At 42.9% G+C, this 16530-nt stretch overlaps 1 protein-coding gene across 1 annotated transcript in view; it reads left to right on the top strand.

Moving 5' to 3' along the window:
• cntnap5a (contactin associated protein family member 5a) overlaps positions 1-16530 on the top strand; it is a gene marked incomplete at both ends in the record, with an annotated part of 139638 nt that overhangs the window by 74454 nt on the left and 48654 nt on the right. The window contains 3 exons of the mRNA XM_083922136.1: positions 4333-4476; positions 6930-7089; positions 13356-13462. Of these exons, the coding sequence (XP_083778262.1) occupies positions 4333-4476; positions 6930-7089; positions 13356-13462 (411 nt within the window). The remainder of the gene's footprint in view (positions 1-4332; positions 4477-6929; positions 7090-13355; positions 13463-16530) is intronic.

Below are 16530 nucleotides of genomic sequence, written 5' to 3'. Positions count from 1 at the left end.
GCTAAATGCCAAACTCCTAGCTTCAAAACCAATTGGTGGCTCACGCCCACTATTTTTTATGCTCTATGGTAACAACATCCAAAATGAGCCTTTGTTTCATTCACCACACGCTGCATCTACCGCCCGTTGGGGTTGTCGAGGACTTGAGTGAGCTGCCACTGCAGCTTTGTGCAGTAATGACGGGAAGCTGTCACATGAAGCTGTGTATTTCCCGGAGGCAGCAGTGGGACTCAGACGTGTCATCTCAGACAGGAGAAGAATAGTGGAATATTTTATTCTTCTTGAGCAACAGGTTACTGATGCGATAGTAGAAACAGAAGATCTGTCTCCGAGATAGTTCTTTGAACTTGTCCAGCAGCTGGACAGCAAGGAGATCGTGAGATATATATATATATATGGGCTGAACAGGCGGGGGGCCAGCAGTCAGCAGTCCCTCGTGGCTACGCTGCTCATTCCATGAAACAGTCAATGGAGTGGAGAACAAAAAACGCCGACGGCACTCACAGTCTTGTGGGATAAAAGGTTTTCTGGAAGGGACGGGCATCATTGGATACTGAGTGCAAGTCTCAAGTTGTCCCAAGAGCCTGGACGGATCAGATTTTAGACTAACTAAAATAACTCCCATTGTGCACTCTGCCTGACCGTCGCGTCCCCTCTAAGCTCCCAGACCACAGCACAGCTCAGTGTGGGTGCTAATTTAGTCTGGGGTGGAGGCGCGGCTCCGTATTTCTAATCCCTGCTGTCTCTGTCCCAATGAAGAGGCTTCTAACATGTGATGCAGACGGGTGAGAGTATGGTTCAACAGTATGGTTGAATTTTTTAAAAAAAGCCTTTGGTGTGACTCATCGTGCTGTTACAGAATCAGTCTTCAATGCTCATGGGAGATTTTTAGTCCGTTTTGGCTCTGGGAATTTAGTTTTCTGTGTACCTCTTTTAAGTAAAGTGTGACACACCTGAGCATCCAGGATCATTTGTGCTATCCCCTTGAAAGCTGCAGCTATCTGAAATGACATGTTACTCATCTCATCTTCAGCCTCTTATCCGGGGTCGGGTCGCGGGGGCAGCAGCTTTAGCAGGGGACCCCAAACTTCCCTTTCCCGGGCCACATTAACCAGCTCTAACTGGGGGATCCCGAGGCGTTCCCAGGCCAGTGTGGAGATATGATCTCTCCACCTGGTCCTGGGTCTTCCCCGAGGCCTCCTCCCAGCTGGACGTGCCTGGAACACCTCCCTAGGGAGGCGCCCAGGGTTCATCCTTACTAGATGATCCTGAACCACCTCAACTGGCTCCTTTCAACGTAAAGGAGCAGCGGCTCTACTCTGAGTTCCTCACGGATGCTGAACTTCTCCCCCTCTCTCTAAGGGAGACTCCAGCCCCCCTCCTGAGGAAACCCATTTCGGCCGCTTGTACCCGCGACCTCGTTCTTTGGGTCCTGACCCAGCTTTCATGACCACAGGTGAGGGTAGGAACCAAGATTGACCGGTAGATTGAGAGCTTTACCTTCCGGCTCAGCTCTCTTTTCGTCACGTAGAGCTACTGTCAAGTTAAAATACATTTTAAATACTGATTCAACTGATTTTCAGATACTGAATCTGAAACAATCTTTCTCCCAGATATCGAAAATAACAATTTTTTAGCAAAGCCAGTTCCTGCTGTTTAACCGCAGGGGAACTATGGCACTTGAAGTAAAAAGCCGAATGACTGAGCACAATTCATAATGAGCGTATCGGAGCCGGTTTTGTACCCTTTTAAGAAATGAATATATGTGAGAGGTTAGTGGTTAAAAGCAGGGTGGAATTACAGGGGAGCCAGGGGGACTCTTAATAAGGCATGAGCTCACTTCACTACGGATAAATGCTTACCACTGATTCTTATTCTTGTGTAAAGTTAATTATTACATTAGTTTACGTTATTAATTAATACAATGATTAATTTATTGCACTTTTTAAGTTTGAACCTGTTTAAGTTAAGTTCTTTGGGGTATTTTTCCTTTATTCTTTTATCGATCAGAGGTAAAGCTCCTAATGTTGTTAACTTAGACTTTATTTTCATTAATCTGTCAAAGTTTTTCTCGATTAAATTAAAAGTGAGTTGTTTGGTCACCTAATTCCCCCTCTGGGATAAATAAAGTTATGTATCTATCTATCTATAAAATGGTGAAAAAATGTCGATCAGATGTCTGTTTTTTAAATATTTTACTGTCAAAGACAAGAAAGGAAATCAGGAAATCTTCATATTTAAGAAACTTGAATCAGAGAATTTTGACTTTAAAACAAATACTCTAACTGAATTATCAATTGTCAAAATTCAGTAGTTGGTGATTCATTTAACCCTCCTGTTCTCCTAAGGGTCAATTTGACCCCATTCAATGTTTAACATCTCTAAATAATGTCTTTTTTTATTGTTCTTATCGTACATGTACTTGTGGCATCGGTGTTCCTTTGGGTCAGTTTGATAATCTGGATGATTTAATCATTATTATTATTGTTTATTTTACGATTCAAATATTATATGAGGTCAAATTCACGCTGCTGTCCTTGATAACGGACGTTACTTTCATTCCAGATGTTACAAATAACACAAAATAGCACTTAAAATAACAGACTTACTTTAAAACACACACACAGAAATCCCTCCATGCAGTTTAACATCAGGGATATTTTTCATTTTGTTAAATAAAAACATAAAGTACCCGACTTAACTTGAGTCACACATTGATTTTGATCATTTTCCAGATGTTTAAATTGCTACGGTCAAATTGAGCCCTAGAATAAATGGTGTTGGTCAAATTTGAGGGCAACAGGAGGGTTAATAGTTGACAACTTATCAATGAATCAAGTAAATCATGTAAAAGTAGCCTGTACAAAAATACTCATATACATGAAAAAGTCCAGCAGCCCATTTTTCTCTTAAATAACAGCAAAGTTTTTATGTTTTATATTGAAAATGAACTTCCATCAGAAGTATTCAATATGTCCTGACTGTCTCTGTTGTACTTTGGGAGCATTATAGCTGGTCAAGGTAAAAATGAATTCTTCTCAATGGTAAATGGACTTATATAGCTTATATAGCACCTTTCTAGTCTTCTGACTACTCAAGGTGCTTTCACAGTGTTTGTCACATTCACACAGCCATTCACACTGATGGCAGGTGGACATCTACAGACCATCTAATCTAATCACATTCACACCACATTTACACACCCATGCGCAGCACGGGGAGTAATTTGGGGTTCAGTGTCTTGCCCAAGGACACTTCGACATTTGGACCAGGGGGAGGTGGGGATTGAACCCTCTGATCTCTCGAATTGAGGACAACCCACTCCTCTACTGAGCCACAGTCAACCCAATGCAATGCAATGCATCGTATTTACATGCTCGTTGTATTTAAGGTGGAGGTGACTTCTTCTCACTAACAAGGCATCGTATTTATATGCTCGTTGTATTTTCAAGATTGAAGATTCAAGCTTTATTTATCCCAAGGTAAATGATTGTGCAACAGTTTCAATACAAAGGTGGGAAAGGATCAGAGTGACAATAAGCATAAAAACATAAATCAAATCAAAGTAAAGCTAATGTAAAATAAATCAAATAATAACTAAATGTGACAGAGTGCAGCAGACATTGTGGTTAAACGTAGGTTTATACAATATACAACAATACGCACCGTGCAGTTTAGCAGCAAATTACTTATTATTATTGTTATTATTTAGCAAATTTAACTACAGCAAGTCTCAAAAGCTGCAGTGGAGTAAATAAGGGAACGAGCACATGTCTGGCAGGAATCGCACCCTCAGTATGTGTCGACCGCGATGAACAAACACAGAAAGCCGACGTTATTCCTCCTCATTTACATCTTAACTTCATCTAAGCGATAAGATATGCGGTAAGAATGTTAATAACAAGTGACAGCGCGGAGGAGGGAGAGGCTCTTGTCTCGAGGCTCAGCGTGATGAGGGGGTCTCTAAGCTCTGTGGCGGTCTCCGGCGTCAGTGGAGTGAAGACGCAAAAGGGACTGTGTTGTGAGGACATGTGGGGATTTGATGGCAGCTACTGCGACATTAAAAGTGTATCTTGGACTAATCCCAAACAACAGTGAGATTAATAATAAACCGTGTGTACCCCGTGGCCATTGCTGCGCGCTGCCCTGATACCTGCTGAGAAAACACCCCCCTTACGTCTAAATCACACTCGGATTGAACCACAATGCAGCGGTGGAAATTCTCCGCAGCCTCTAGGTCCACAGGGAAATGGACACCGTATCTTGTTCTGTGCTACAGATCATTAAACTGCCATTTCGCCAACACTTAAATTTGAAAATGTTCTTCTTTAGGTCACCGAGTCAACGATGGTCTGTGGCACTCTGTGAGTCTCAACGCGAGGAATCTCCAGATCACTCTCACTGTGGATAATGAGCCGTCATCCACCATTGAACTGTGGGAACAGCTGGAATCAAGAGGCAACTTTTTCTTCGGAGGTGAGTGGATTCTCACAATGTGTTTTGCAGAATTCACACATCTTAAGGGCATAGTTTTGTTTTTTCTTTCCAAGTGGGTTTGTATAAGGCGTCCATAGTCAGTGTGTGACCTACAGTAGATGGCGCTCGGCCCCCAGCAGGAGCATGGACGCCAAGACGTTCCAGTTTCCTGGTGTGAATGAGGATATAGACTTCCCATGCTCTCTTTGAACAGGGTTTTCCTGCATCTTTGTTTACCTCACGGTTTATAAAACTTCATTTTATGTATTATATCAACCCAGTTGCCAGAATAACATGGTGACGTTGTTCTGCGAACCACAGAAACTGTTAAAGGTTGAATAAGGAGAACGAGCAGAACACCACCATCCAGTGTCTCAAGATCGTAGTCGCAACAACAAAAAATAATTCCAGCAGTCGGGTTGCCAGGTCGGCCCAGTAGCCTACAGGAGACCGGAGTCTGTTTGAGCCTGTTTGAACCCATTCCTTTCGGCAAATCGCACCATAAAAACAAGTATTGGAGAGGAGTTTGACTGACAGTTAGCGTTAGCCATTAGCGTTAGCCGTTCCAGCTAAGTAAAGATGAAAGTTAGCTTACCGATCAAGGAGAAACGTAGCCATTTGGGCGTGTGTTTTAATGCCGTTGAACTCCTTTCTCTCAATCCTGCAGCTGCAGGATTGGCAAACTCCATTTCACCCAGTGCCAGCCTGCAGTAGCTGCACCCAACAACAGACAACCCTTGAAACCTGCAACGCCCAACGCTATTGGCTGCTACAATGGAAACAGAACAGGACAGAAAGTCATTGTCAAACCAGACTCTTAATTCAGACTAAATATATTTATTTTATGGAAAAGTAATACTTTCATTCTGTACCCCTCAAAAGGCCCTGTGGTTGTATCATTTTCTTTTTTACATACATAGCCTTTAATAAAGATTATGTATATTCAACCTTTAACTTTACTTAAGAGTAAAACAGACATGGTTAGGTTGAGTGAAAGATTGTGGTTTGGGTGTAAATGGGTACTTCTCTTATGCAATTAAGCTTCACACAAACAAACAGGAATCACTTTGTGTTTGAACCAACCATCCACCCTGACCTCCTCCCTGTGCAGAGCGTGAGGCTTGTTTTTCTACGTCACACACATAAAACACTTGCTCTGAACATGTGATATTAACATCTAGAATTTTACATTGCAGTCAGTGGAAAGCCTGGTGCATTGCGCATAGACGTAAAATCATGCTAAAATCTTCTTTTCTTCATTATTTGATGTATACTGTATGATGTACAGTACAGACCAAAAGTCTGGACACACCTTCTCATTCAATCTTTCGGACTGACTGACCTTCATTTCTTAAAGTAATGACGGCCGCTTGTTTTTCTTTATTTAGCTGCTTTTTTCTCGCCATAACACAAAATAACAAACAGTCTGTTCAGTGGGACCATCAGCTGTGCGTCCGCCTGACGTCTGCACAACACAACTGATGCTCCCAACCCCATTTATAAGGCAGGAAATCCCACTTATTGAAGCTGCAGAGTGTGTGCAAAGCCGTGCAAAGCAACTGGAATATAAGGCGTATTTTCAGTTGTTTCACACTTTTTTTGTTAAGTACATATTTCCACATGTGTTAATTCATAGTTTTGATGCCTTCAGTGTGAATCTACAACGTCAATAGTCCTGAAAAGAAAGAAAACTCGTTGAATGAGAAGGTGTGTCCAAACTTTTGGTCTGTACTGTAAAAAAGGTTTTTGTTCGTTCTCATTAAATGTTTTCTTCTGATCATATTTTATCATTCTTTTAAACCAACCTCAGCTGTCATGATTAGACTCAGGTGCTGTGATTGCCTCTCATTGGCTGTTGAATGAAGGTGAGGAGAAAGACGAAAGGCTACAGCGGTCAAAGCATGTTTGGTTGTTTTAATGATTCAGCCACTATGACAAAGACCTTTTAATTATTCCCTCCCTCTGTGTCGTTGTTGGAGTGCCCGGATTGCCTTCCTGTTTGTTTTCACCGCTCTACCTCGCTGTCAGACGGCCCTGTTTAAGATTGCGTGAGGGGAACTGAAAGTGTTATCTACGCTGTCTCGCAAAGCCGCCACAGGCTCCTTCAACTAAAACAGTAATTTTACTTGTAGAACACAGGAGCTGCAGGTCAACCGCTGCTTCGATCGGTTAGTTTGTTTGTGTTATTGTGTGACTTTGGTGTTTTAAAGGGTTAGGAACTGAAAAAAACTATTTAAAATAAACAAATCGAGGCAGTAGACCTGTTACTCCTGAGTTCGGTGCGATCAAATTGCTGTTTTTGTCAATGGACTGTGGTGACCTTCAGAGAGAAAGGCTCACAGCCCCACTTCAACCCTTTCTCTTTAACACACTGTAACGTAGAAGGCTATTTCTAGAAAGGTTTGTCGTGTTTGTGCAGTAAAAGGTTGTTTCATGTGTCATTCCCAACCCAGGCTGTCCCACCGACGACTGTCAGCACGTGACTCCAGACTTCCAGGGGTGCGTGCGGCTCATATTCCTGAACAGCCAGCCGGCGAATCTCAATCACGTCTCGCAAGGACTGCTGGGAAACTATAATGAACTCCAGTTCGACACCTGCAATATAAGAGACAGGTAAAGTAGTTTGAATTCCGTATTTGGACTCGTATATAATGAGAGGAGAGTTCTCGCGGAGATCTTACAGAAAACTTTGACATTCGACAGTCAAAATGTGTCAAACATGAAAAGATGTAAAACATTATCCAAGTTGGCAGCAGAGGCTTATCCATGCCCACATTGTTAATTTGTCAATGGCAGTGAGTTGACTGCAGCGCTGCCTGAAAGTCACTGACATCTTGTCCTATAGAGACAAACACGCTGACAGGATCGTCCAATTAAAGTGCAACAGAAACTCGGCAACACCTTCTCTGGCAGGCGACTATGCTAACAAGCTGCTCCCTGCTGTCCTATGTGGCATCCATGCCTATCCCTATCCCTCATTACCCCGCACAGCTGCGGACCGGGAAGACCCGCGAGCTCCATGAATGTCTGCATGTGGCTGGGAAACATGTTTAAGAGCGAGACAAACATGCAAACTGCATTTTTTCTCCCACCTTGTTTTTTTGCCCCGAGGAGAATCTCTCCATTGTCAGAGTACCTGCTTTCTAGTCCAGATTGTTCGCTGTCAGAAGAAATGCAAACACAACGGCGCTTCCTGACGGTTGTAGCTGTAGTCGAAGGGATGCACCGCAGGAACTGACAGGACGATGAAATGAGATGTTTTCTTTTTTCCGAGCGGAGATGCATAAATCTGTAGTGGTCCCATCTTAGGCTTTCTGTTTTTCAAAAACGCAATATATTGTTGGATGAGTGCAAAAGTGGTGCGGACACACGCGGGATCGAGATTCTGTTTAACAGCCGGTCTCTTAGAGGGGTTTAAACCTGTGTGTTTGTGTGTATTCATGTATTTTGGGGATGTTTCTGAAGAGTGCAACAGGCTGAAAACACAAGAAGAGGATGACATATTTTGTAAATCTTTTTTACACACACACACACAAACCAGAAACACACACATGCACAGACAGGACCTAGTGTATACACATGAACTGATGAATGGAGAGGTGTGGCGGCTGCCTCACAGGGTTGCAGTAGGAGGTGTGGTGCCTTTCTCGAGGTGGCCAGTCACATGGACTCTGTGGACTTGTCTCTACTGGATGAAAACGCTCTCAGGAGCTTTCGGCGGCTGCAGAATCGCCTTACAACCATGTGTGGAATATCAGAGTAACCGAACCGTCTGCTGTCGACTTGTACATCACTCAGGTTTTATCCTTATTTCAAAGCTTTGTGTCCTCTACTGTGGCATGGTGAGCTATTCTTACTTATAGGTGAGATAAATGTAGGTTATTCTGTTATTTAACCATGTATTTTATTCATTTTCTTTGTAAGATACAGTCTTGCTTTTCACTTTTAGGATTAATAACAGTAGCAAGACTGCAGAACATGTAGGCGACGGGACAAGGTATTGGTCGCGGAAGCAATGTGGTTTCTGTTTGTCGTCCGTTGTCTTAGTGATATCATTGAAAACGCCATATTGATATGAAAGCTTGACAGGCAAAGTAACCAAGGGGGCGGGACTTAACAAAGGGTGAAATCACTCACCTGTTTGGTCTCCACTAACTGTTCGACCGCTAAATGTTCTACTTTCTTCTCCAGTTAGACGTAGCCTACAGTAGATGGCGCTAGGCCCCCAGCAGGAGCATGGACGCCAGGACGTTCCAGTGTCCTGGTGTGAATGAGGATATAGACTTCGACCAGTCGGGTTGCCAGGTCTGGCAGACCCGGTCAGAAATGTATTTATAAAAGCTTGACAGGCAGAGTAACCACGGGGGCGGGACTTACCGAAGGGTGAATTCACTCACTTGTTTGCTCTGGTTTGGTCTCCACTAACTCCTCGACCGCTAAACGTTCTACTTTCTTCTCCAGTTAGACGCTAACTTTGGGCGTCTGTCGTATGGTGACGGGAGAGTCCCGTACAGCGGGTTTAACGGCGCGTTCTTGCTGAAAACATCGCGTAGCCTACAGTAGATGGCGCTCTGCCCCCATGAGGAGCATGGACGCCAAGACGTTCCAGTTTCCTGGTGTTAATGAGGATATAGACTTCAAATGCTTTCCTTGAACTGGGTTTCCCTGCATCTTTGTTTTCCTCACAGTTTGTAAAACTTAATTTGGGAGCCCTTATTCAATGTATTATATCAACTCAGTCGCCAGAATAAAATGGTGCCGTACGTTTCTGCGAACCACAGAAACTGTTAAAGGTTGAATACGGAGAACGAGCAGAACACCACCATCCAGTGTCTCAAGATTGTAGTCGCAACAACATAAAATAATTCGACCAGTCGGGTTGCCAGGTCTGGAAACAGACCCGGTCGGAAATTTATATAAAAAAGCTACGTAACCAAGGGGGCGGGACTTAACGAAGGGTGAATTCACTCACCTGTTTGCTCTGGTTTGGTCTCCACCAACTCCTCGACCGCTAAACGTTCTACTTTCTTCTCCAGTTAGACGCTAACTTTGGGCGTCTGTCGTATGGTGACGGTAGAGTTGCGTACAGCGGGTTTAACGGCGCGTTCTCGTTGAAAACATCCCGCCGCTGCTGGGAAAGAGACCGTGAGCCTGAACCACCGCAGGAAACTAAAGAGATGAGCTTAAGACGCTCTGCAGAGCTGCAGAAGTGATTGATCATTCTCTGTGGTGGTGGTGGTGGTGGTGGTCACTACACACGACATTTTACTCATCATTAATATAAATAATATCGTCACGGAGCTTTAAGAGGTGGAAAACCTTGCTGTAGTTTGAAGTTAAAGCAAATAAATCGGTAAAATGGAAAAGTGAGATGTTAGAAGACATTGTACTGCACCTTTTTTTGTCACTGCAGAAAGTATTTCATAAAAACAGGAGCACAGAACGTCTGTGATGCACCCTGCAAATGAAACAACCCATGCATTATGCAGCGTTTGCTGCGACAAAGAAACTTGTGCAGAGCTAAAGTGAAATTTGTGAGTGGGTGACATTTTTTTTTTGATGTCTTTCAACATCCCGCGCTGTAGCCCGTAGTGAGGAAATGACACAGGAGGCCGCCGCGCTCGGCTTTGTAAATGTCCATTGCATTGATGTTGGCTTTCATTTCACTCACCGTGGCCCATTCGATGACCCCCTCACTGTGAGAAAATTAACTTTTATCAGAGCTAATCTCCTTTTCCTCCGTGTGTAATTAAACATAGTGACTTAATTTATGGTCAGCATGCACTTAAGCGTGCTGGCTACTGTGAGTCTGTGGCCTGTAAGGGCGCCCGTGAACACGGAAAATAGCACGATGGTAATTAAACCAACGGCTGCAACCTTATCCTTGTTGCGGCTGGCCCCTCTCCGCTGTAGTTAATAGGTGAGAGATGAAAGTGTATGAAATTATAGATGCACGCTCGAAAGGCTGGCAATTATGTGAAACTGAAGGAGGCTCGAGGAAGGGACTATTAATCAGAAGAGTGTGGTTTGAAATTTCTGTGAAGCGCTCATTGTGGTAAAATCCCATTAACAGGCATTCTAGTCTGAAGGTGACAGTAATGCTTTTATTTTTAGAGACGCGCCGCCACATGTCGGCTTTTTTCCCCGAATCCAGACAAGGGCACGCACGCAACGAGACGCCATCATTTCACACTTCTTTGGGATTTTTAATGAAACATAAATAAACAGCAAATGAGTCTTTCGGGTGAGTCGAGAAGCTCGCGCTCATAATTACATACAAAGACATAAAGAGAACAAGCGAGAAGGGAGGGCTTTTCTTACCTGATAAATAAAAGATCAGCTCCGCAAACAGGAACAAAGGAAGCAGCTTTAATGGTGGCCTGAGAGGTTTGTGTGATGTTTTGTTTTGCGGACCCAAAAAATTGTTATTGTTCCGCACTCCTAATGGCTATTTGTTTGTTCTGAGAAAATATGAAAGGGATGAGAAAAGTGGCAGACTTTGAAGATGAAAGTGTTTTAGGAGTGAACCAGAGCTGTAATGTGGATTTTCTGATTAATTAGCAACTATTAGAAGGTATTTTGATCATCATTTATCTGGTTACAGTTTTCTTAAGGGTGATAAACTGCCTCTCTTTTCTGTTTTATGTTATTTAAATATGCTGAAAAGGTTATTTAAGGTTATTTAATAAAGTTATTTCATATTTTTTGGTCATCTCTGATCCATAGGTAAAAGAATGAGTTGGTAAATCATGAAAAGAATCACATATGGAGATATCGGGATATAATATGATGTTTTAAATTGACAATAACAAGCACATTAAATCAAATATCGCAGAAAATGTTATCTGAAATACCCGAGAGAATATCAGAATCAATCAGAAATACTTTAATAATCCCAGGGGGAATTGTTTTCAAACATATTTAACAAACAACAATATTATACAGATAACATATATTTGTAAAAACAGAATATAGAATAGTATATATTGGTAGATATTTTAGGGTAAACACTTAAATAATAACATTAGAAGCTGAAAACTCTGTCGGACAGAAATCTTGGTTAATAGGCAACAAAACTACTGAGTCAAGTTTAGAAAAGATCGTGGCTCGGATTAAAAAAGACACTGAAGTGAGTCCAATGACTCGTTTGAATCATCGAGGCGGCGAGAGGTCATCAACCCAAACGCCGCTCCTGCATTAGAGCTGGTATCTCTGCCCTCTCTCGGGTCATGCGTTGCAACCAAACAATGCTGCAGGGTCTTCCACGCCTTGATTCTTGTCATGCCACCAGGATCAGGCAAACGTTTTAAGAGGTCTTTATATCCTATCCTGTCCTCATAGTGGCTCTCTACTGCATCATCCAAACTTAGAGCAGATCTAGAAAGACTGTTGATATTTTAAGGCTAGACTCCAGATGACTTCATGTACTCCTTTGCTATCTTAAATTTCCATCCTGGATTTTTTAAGACCCTTTTCCTGAATAAATCCCAGGAGGTGTTTGGTGCAGCATTTAGCAGGTGGTCTCCTTGCTGTCCAAGCAGACAGCAAAGGGCTCTCATTGTGTGGTATTCTCTAGGGAAGAGGTGTGTGCCAAAATATAGGAAGGCCATGACACATCCTAGACCAAGCATGTCAGCAGCTACAGTTATGGGGAGGGCCAAGTCCACCTCTGGAGCCCTGTACCCCACAGGGTTGCATTGCCATTCCCACTTCTGCTTCAGAGGCTAGAAGGGCCAATCCAAAGTCTGTTAATTTCACCCTGAAGGGCTCATCCTGGTGATTGACGAGCATGAAGTCAGGTTTCAAATCTGTGTGAATTGTGCCGATACCAAATCCCCCTTCTCTTCTAGATCCTGATTGTACCGTAATTTCCGGACTATAAGCCGCTACTTTTTTCCCTCGTTCTGGTCCCTGAGGCTTATACAACGGTGCGGCTTTTCTACGGCTTACAGTAACCAGGGGCGCGCACTACCGAGGATGCGCGAGACCGAGGCAGACATCTGGCGCCAGGTAACGAGAGCAAAACAAAGAGTAGGAGAGCTTCAGCGACAGTTTGCGCGAAGGAAGTGTTCATGCAAACACCCTCAACATGGAAAACAAACGGAGAAGTGCATATGATGCTGCTTTTAAGTTAAAGGCAATCTATCTGGCTGTCAAAGAAGGAAATAGAGCTGCTGCACGTACCCTTGACATCAATGAATGGCTGGTTATTTTGATAACGTAAACGGCCGCGGGACTGCACTTTTACTGCCGTGTTACAGGCGAGCACTTTGTATTACTTTGCACCGTTGTATTATTTGTACTCTGCACGAATGCTGTTCGCCATGTCAAAGATGTGAAAGTTTGATTGAATGATTGAAAGATTTATTGTTAATAAATGGGACGCTTTGCGTTCCCAAACAGTCATCTCTGTCCCGACAATCCCCTCCGTGGTAGCAGGAACCCCTATATACTACGGTAATTACACATCAAAACGCCTGCGGCTCATAGTCGGGTGCGGCTTTTATATGGAGCAATCTGTATTTTCCCCTAAGTTTAGCTGGTGAGGCTTATAGTCAGGTGCGCTTTATAGTCCGGAAATTACGGTATTTATTTTTTCAGGTGGTGTTTATTTTTCCAAAATTCTAAAGTATGTTGTTGATTTCCTGAGATGTTGAGAGTTGGAGGAGCATTGATAGAACAAGGTAAACGAGTCTTGAGATCCCCTCAGCTTTGGTTCAGAGAACTTCGTAAAGTAAGGCAAAATCAACGGGATAGAAAACAAAATAGATTGAAAATGTATTTTTATCGAGGTATGACACTACCTGTATCGGGACAGAAGAGTTTGCGCTAATAACAGGTGTGTGTGTGTGTGTGTGTGAAACCCTTTTGTTTTCCAGATGCCTTCCTAACCTGTGTGAACACGGCGGCCGCTGCTCTCAGACGTGGAGCTCGTTCTCCTGCGACTGTTCGGGAACAGGATACTCCGGAGCGACCTGTCACAACTGTGAGCACTTCTTTACACTTTCATTTCTTCACCTCGTCTCAAAAGAAACCTGCTATTACCTGCCCTCTGCGCGCCCCCCATATAGTCTGGGTCTACTGAGCTGTGTCATTTGATTCTACACACATGCACGCACACACATGCACACACACACACGCACACACACACACATACGCACCTGTCTCGCTCATAGCTTTCTTCGATTTTGTGCAACAGAGAGTCAAAGCAGAAACTTGTCCTGCTTCAACCTGACGTGACCTCACAACCGCTGCTGTTCTTCTCACTTTCAGATTTCCGTGAATGTTTTTTTTGGTTGTTTGCAATTTCCTTAAATAGCTTATGGGCTGACTTTAGATAGACTTTACATGTAGGAGTCTTTTTTTTCTTCTTACGGCTGTCACTTTTTTGACGTTCTGCTGAATCTCCTTGATATTTGGAGACGGCTGTTTTTGAGACTATGTGTGAAATTCCCCCCCCTGCCCCAGAATCCTGATTTCTTGTTTATATGAAGGCAAACACAGTTTTCTTTGCATGTTGAAGGGAACATGACAGATAAGAGCGTCTTCTGAATTAGAAATAGGCACCTCAGCAGTCATCAACTTCCCCCCCAAAAAAACAACACAAAACATCCAAATATTCCATCTAGAGCTCAAATTTATGTCTGAAACTGATAAACAGTTCACGGTTGGTGATAGTGAGAGTGATACTCTGCAAGTGAGGTGTGGAGAGTGAGGTCTTATCTCTTAGGGCTTTCGAAAACCAGAAAATACAAGAGCAAGAGCGTTAGGAATGGACGGAACAATGGTTTCCGCTCTGCTGGACGCTGTAAACTGAAACTGAGAGTATGTACCTTTATTTTCCGCACTATAAGTTGCACTTAAAAACCTTCAAATGTCTCAAAAGCCGACAGTGCGCCTTATAATCCGGTGCTCCTTATATATGGACCAATATTGAGCCACAACAGGTCTCGCAACTACGCTAAGCAGCTGCCGACTCTATTTTCCCCCGTAGAAGAAGTAACGCGCGGTGCATGTTGAGATATACGACTGAGTGAAGCGTGCCGTTTCATTTCCATGTGTGTGTTTGTGTAAAGAGCCCAAAATGGCTCCTGTTAAGAGACACGCTTACGACGCAGAGTTTACACTCAAGGCCATTAGTCACGCAGTAGAACACGGGAACAGAGCAGCAGCCAGAGAGTTTAACATGAACCAATCAATGGTGTGGAAGTGGAGGAAGCAACAAGACGACCTACCCTGACTGTTGTGTTGACATTCCCTTTAAAGGAATAAAAAAACGTTTGTAACTTCTTCGTTTTGTAAGCTTGAGACACCGAATGAGTTTGGAAATAAAAGATCCAAGAGCAGGATGTCTGGACTGAGGTAAATTGTAATGACTCAGTCGACATAAAAAGGCTAATGTAGCTATAATGTCAGGTAAAATCCTCACCGCCTACGGTACAAAATGGTTTATAAATAGGTAGATATTTCAGGATAAACACTGAAATAATAACATTAGAGGCTGAAAACTCTGTCTGACAGAAATCTTGGTTAATAGGCAACAAAACTACTGAGTCAAGTTTAGAAAAGATCGTGGCTCGGATTAAGAAAGTCCTGAAGTGAGTCCAATGACTCGTTTGAATCATCGAGGCGGCGAACGGTCATCAACCCAAATGCCGCTCCTGCATTAGAGCTGGTATCTCTGTCCTCTCTCGGGTCATGCGTTGCAACCAAACAATGCTGCAGGGCCTTCCCCACTGTGATTCTTGTCATGCCATCAGGATCAAGCAAACGTTTTAAGAGATCTTCGTATCAAAGAGTCTCAAAGAGCAGGATGTCTGGCGGTGCGCTGCTCTTGTCTTTCTTTCTTTCTTCAAACGTTGAAGCTAACATCGACAATAAGGGCAAGAACATTGTTTTGGGGGCTATTTTGCGTCTTTCTAGTGGAAAAGAAAATCAACCAAAATACACATTGATTTGTTTATTTTACTACAGTTTATTTGTCTGTAGATTTCTTATAAATTCACCAAAAGTTAGCGTTAGATAACTTAACGCCTAATTTGCATAATTAAACATAACATTATATTAATGCAATTACAAATAATAATTGGTAATCCGCTGGGGAAGTCCTACGGTGATGTCTGTTAGTTAAAAATGTTTTTCTTTCTCACCTGTAGAGTTTTCAAAATGAATTCATATAACAATGGATGTCTTTAAAGGCCGTTTTTTAGAAATCTTCACTTCAGCAGCATCGTTGTTTGTTTTTATACCATTCAAAGCCGGATTTACGGTTCAAATTATTCTGCAAAACATGGCGAAAACGTTTCTTTTATGTCTGCAGTATTTTCTGATTTATGGAGTGATAAAAAGAGATATCCGAAGTGAAAACAGGAATTTTGAAACTAGCTTTATCTAATATTCCCACTTCTGTTCTGGAAATATGTGCAGGTTAGCTCACATCTCACGAGATAATGCCTCATTTGGATATTTAAACATATGTTCCCAGGGTCCAATATTCCTTGATATGAAAGTTTGCCAAGGGCAGTTGAAATAGCAAAAGCACTAAGGAATATGGGTGTTTCAGTGTACATCACTACAGTATAATATGCAGATAAGATGCAGACGAGTCATATTTAGAGGATAATGAGCTGGAGAACATAGGACCCCGAGGATCGTACGCTCCCAAATCTGCTCGCCACTGTTTCTTTTCAGCCAACAAACAACAACAGCCAAGAGCATAAAAGTCAGAAGTCTGCTTTTGTCTACCTCTGTGGGAGATAAAGGACCAATTGTTTGAATTTCAACTGCAATATCTGCCACCGTAACAACTGTAAACTGCATACGGACTGGTTCCAGGTCACTTTAACCTTCATTCATTCATCTTCAACCACTTGGGTTCGTGGGGGGGCTGGAGCCGATCCCGGTTGACATCAGGCGTGAGGCGGGGTCCACCCTGGACAGGACGCCAGTCAGAGACAGACAACCATTCACATCTACGGGTGATTTAGAGTCATCAATGAACCGAACACCTGCACGTCTTTGGACTGTGGGAGGAAACCGGAGAACCCGGAGAAA

The sequence above is a fragment of the Echiichthys vipera genome (genome assembly GCF_963691815.1).
Source record: "Echiichthys vipera genome assembly, chromosome: 10".
In the NCBI taxonomy this organism is placed as follows: Eukaryota; Metazoa; Chordata; class Actinopteri; order Perciformes; family Trachinidae; genus Echiichthys; species Echiichthys vipera.
Note: the sequence above shows the minus strand (reverse complement) of the source record. Positions and strands in the feature narration are given on the sequence as shown.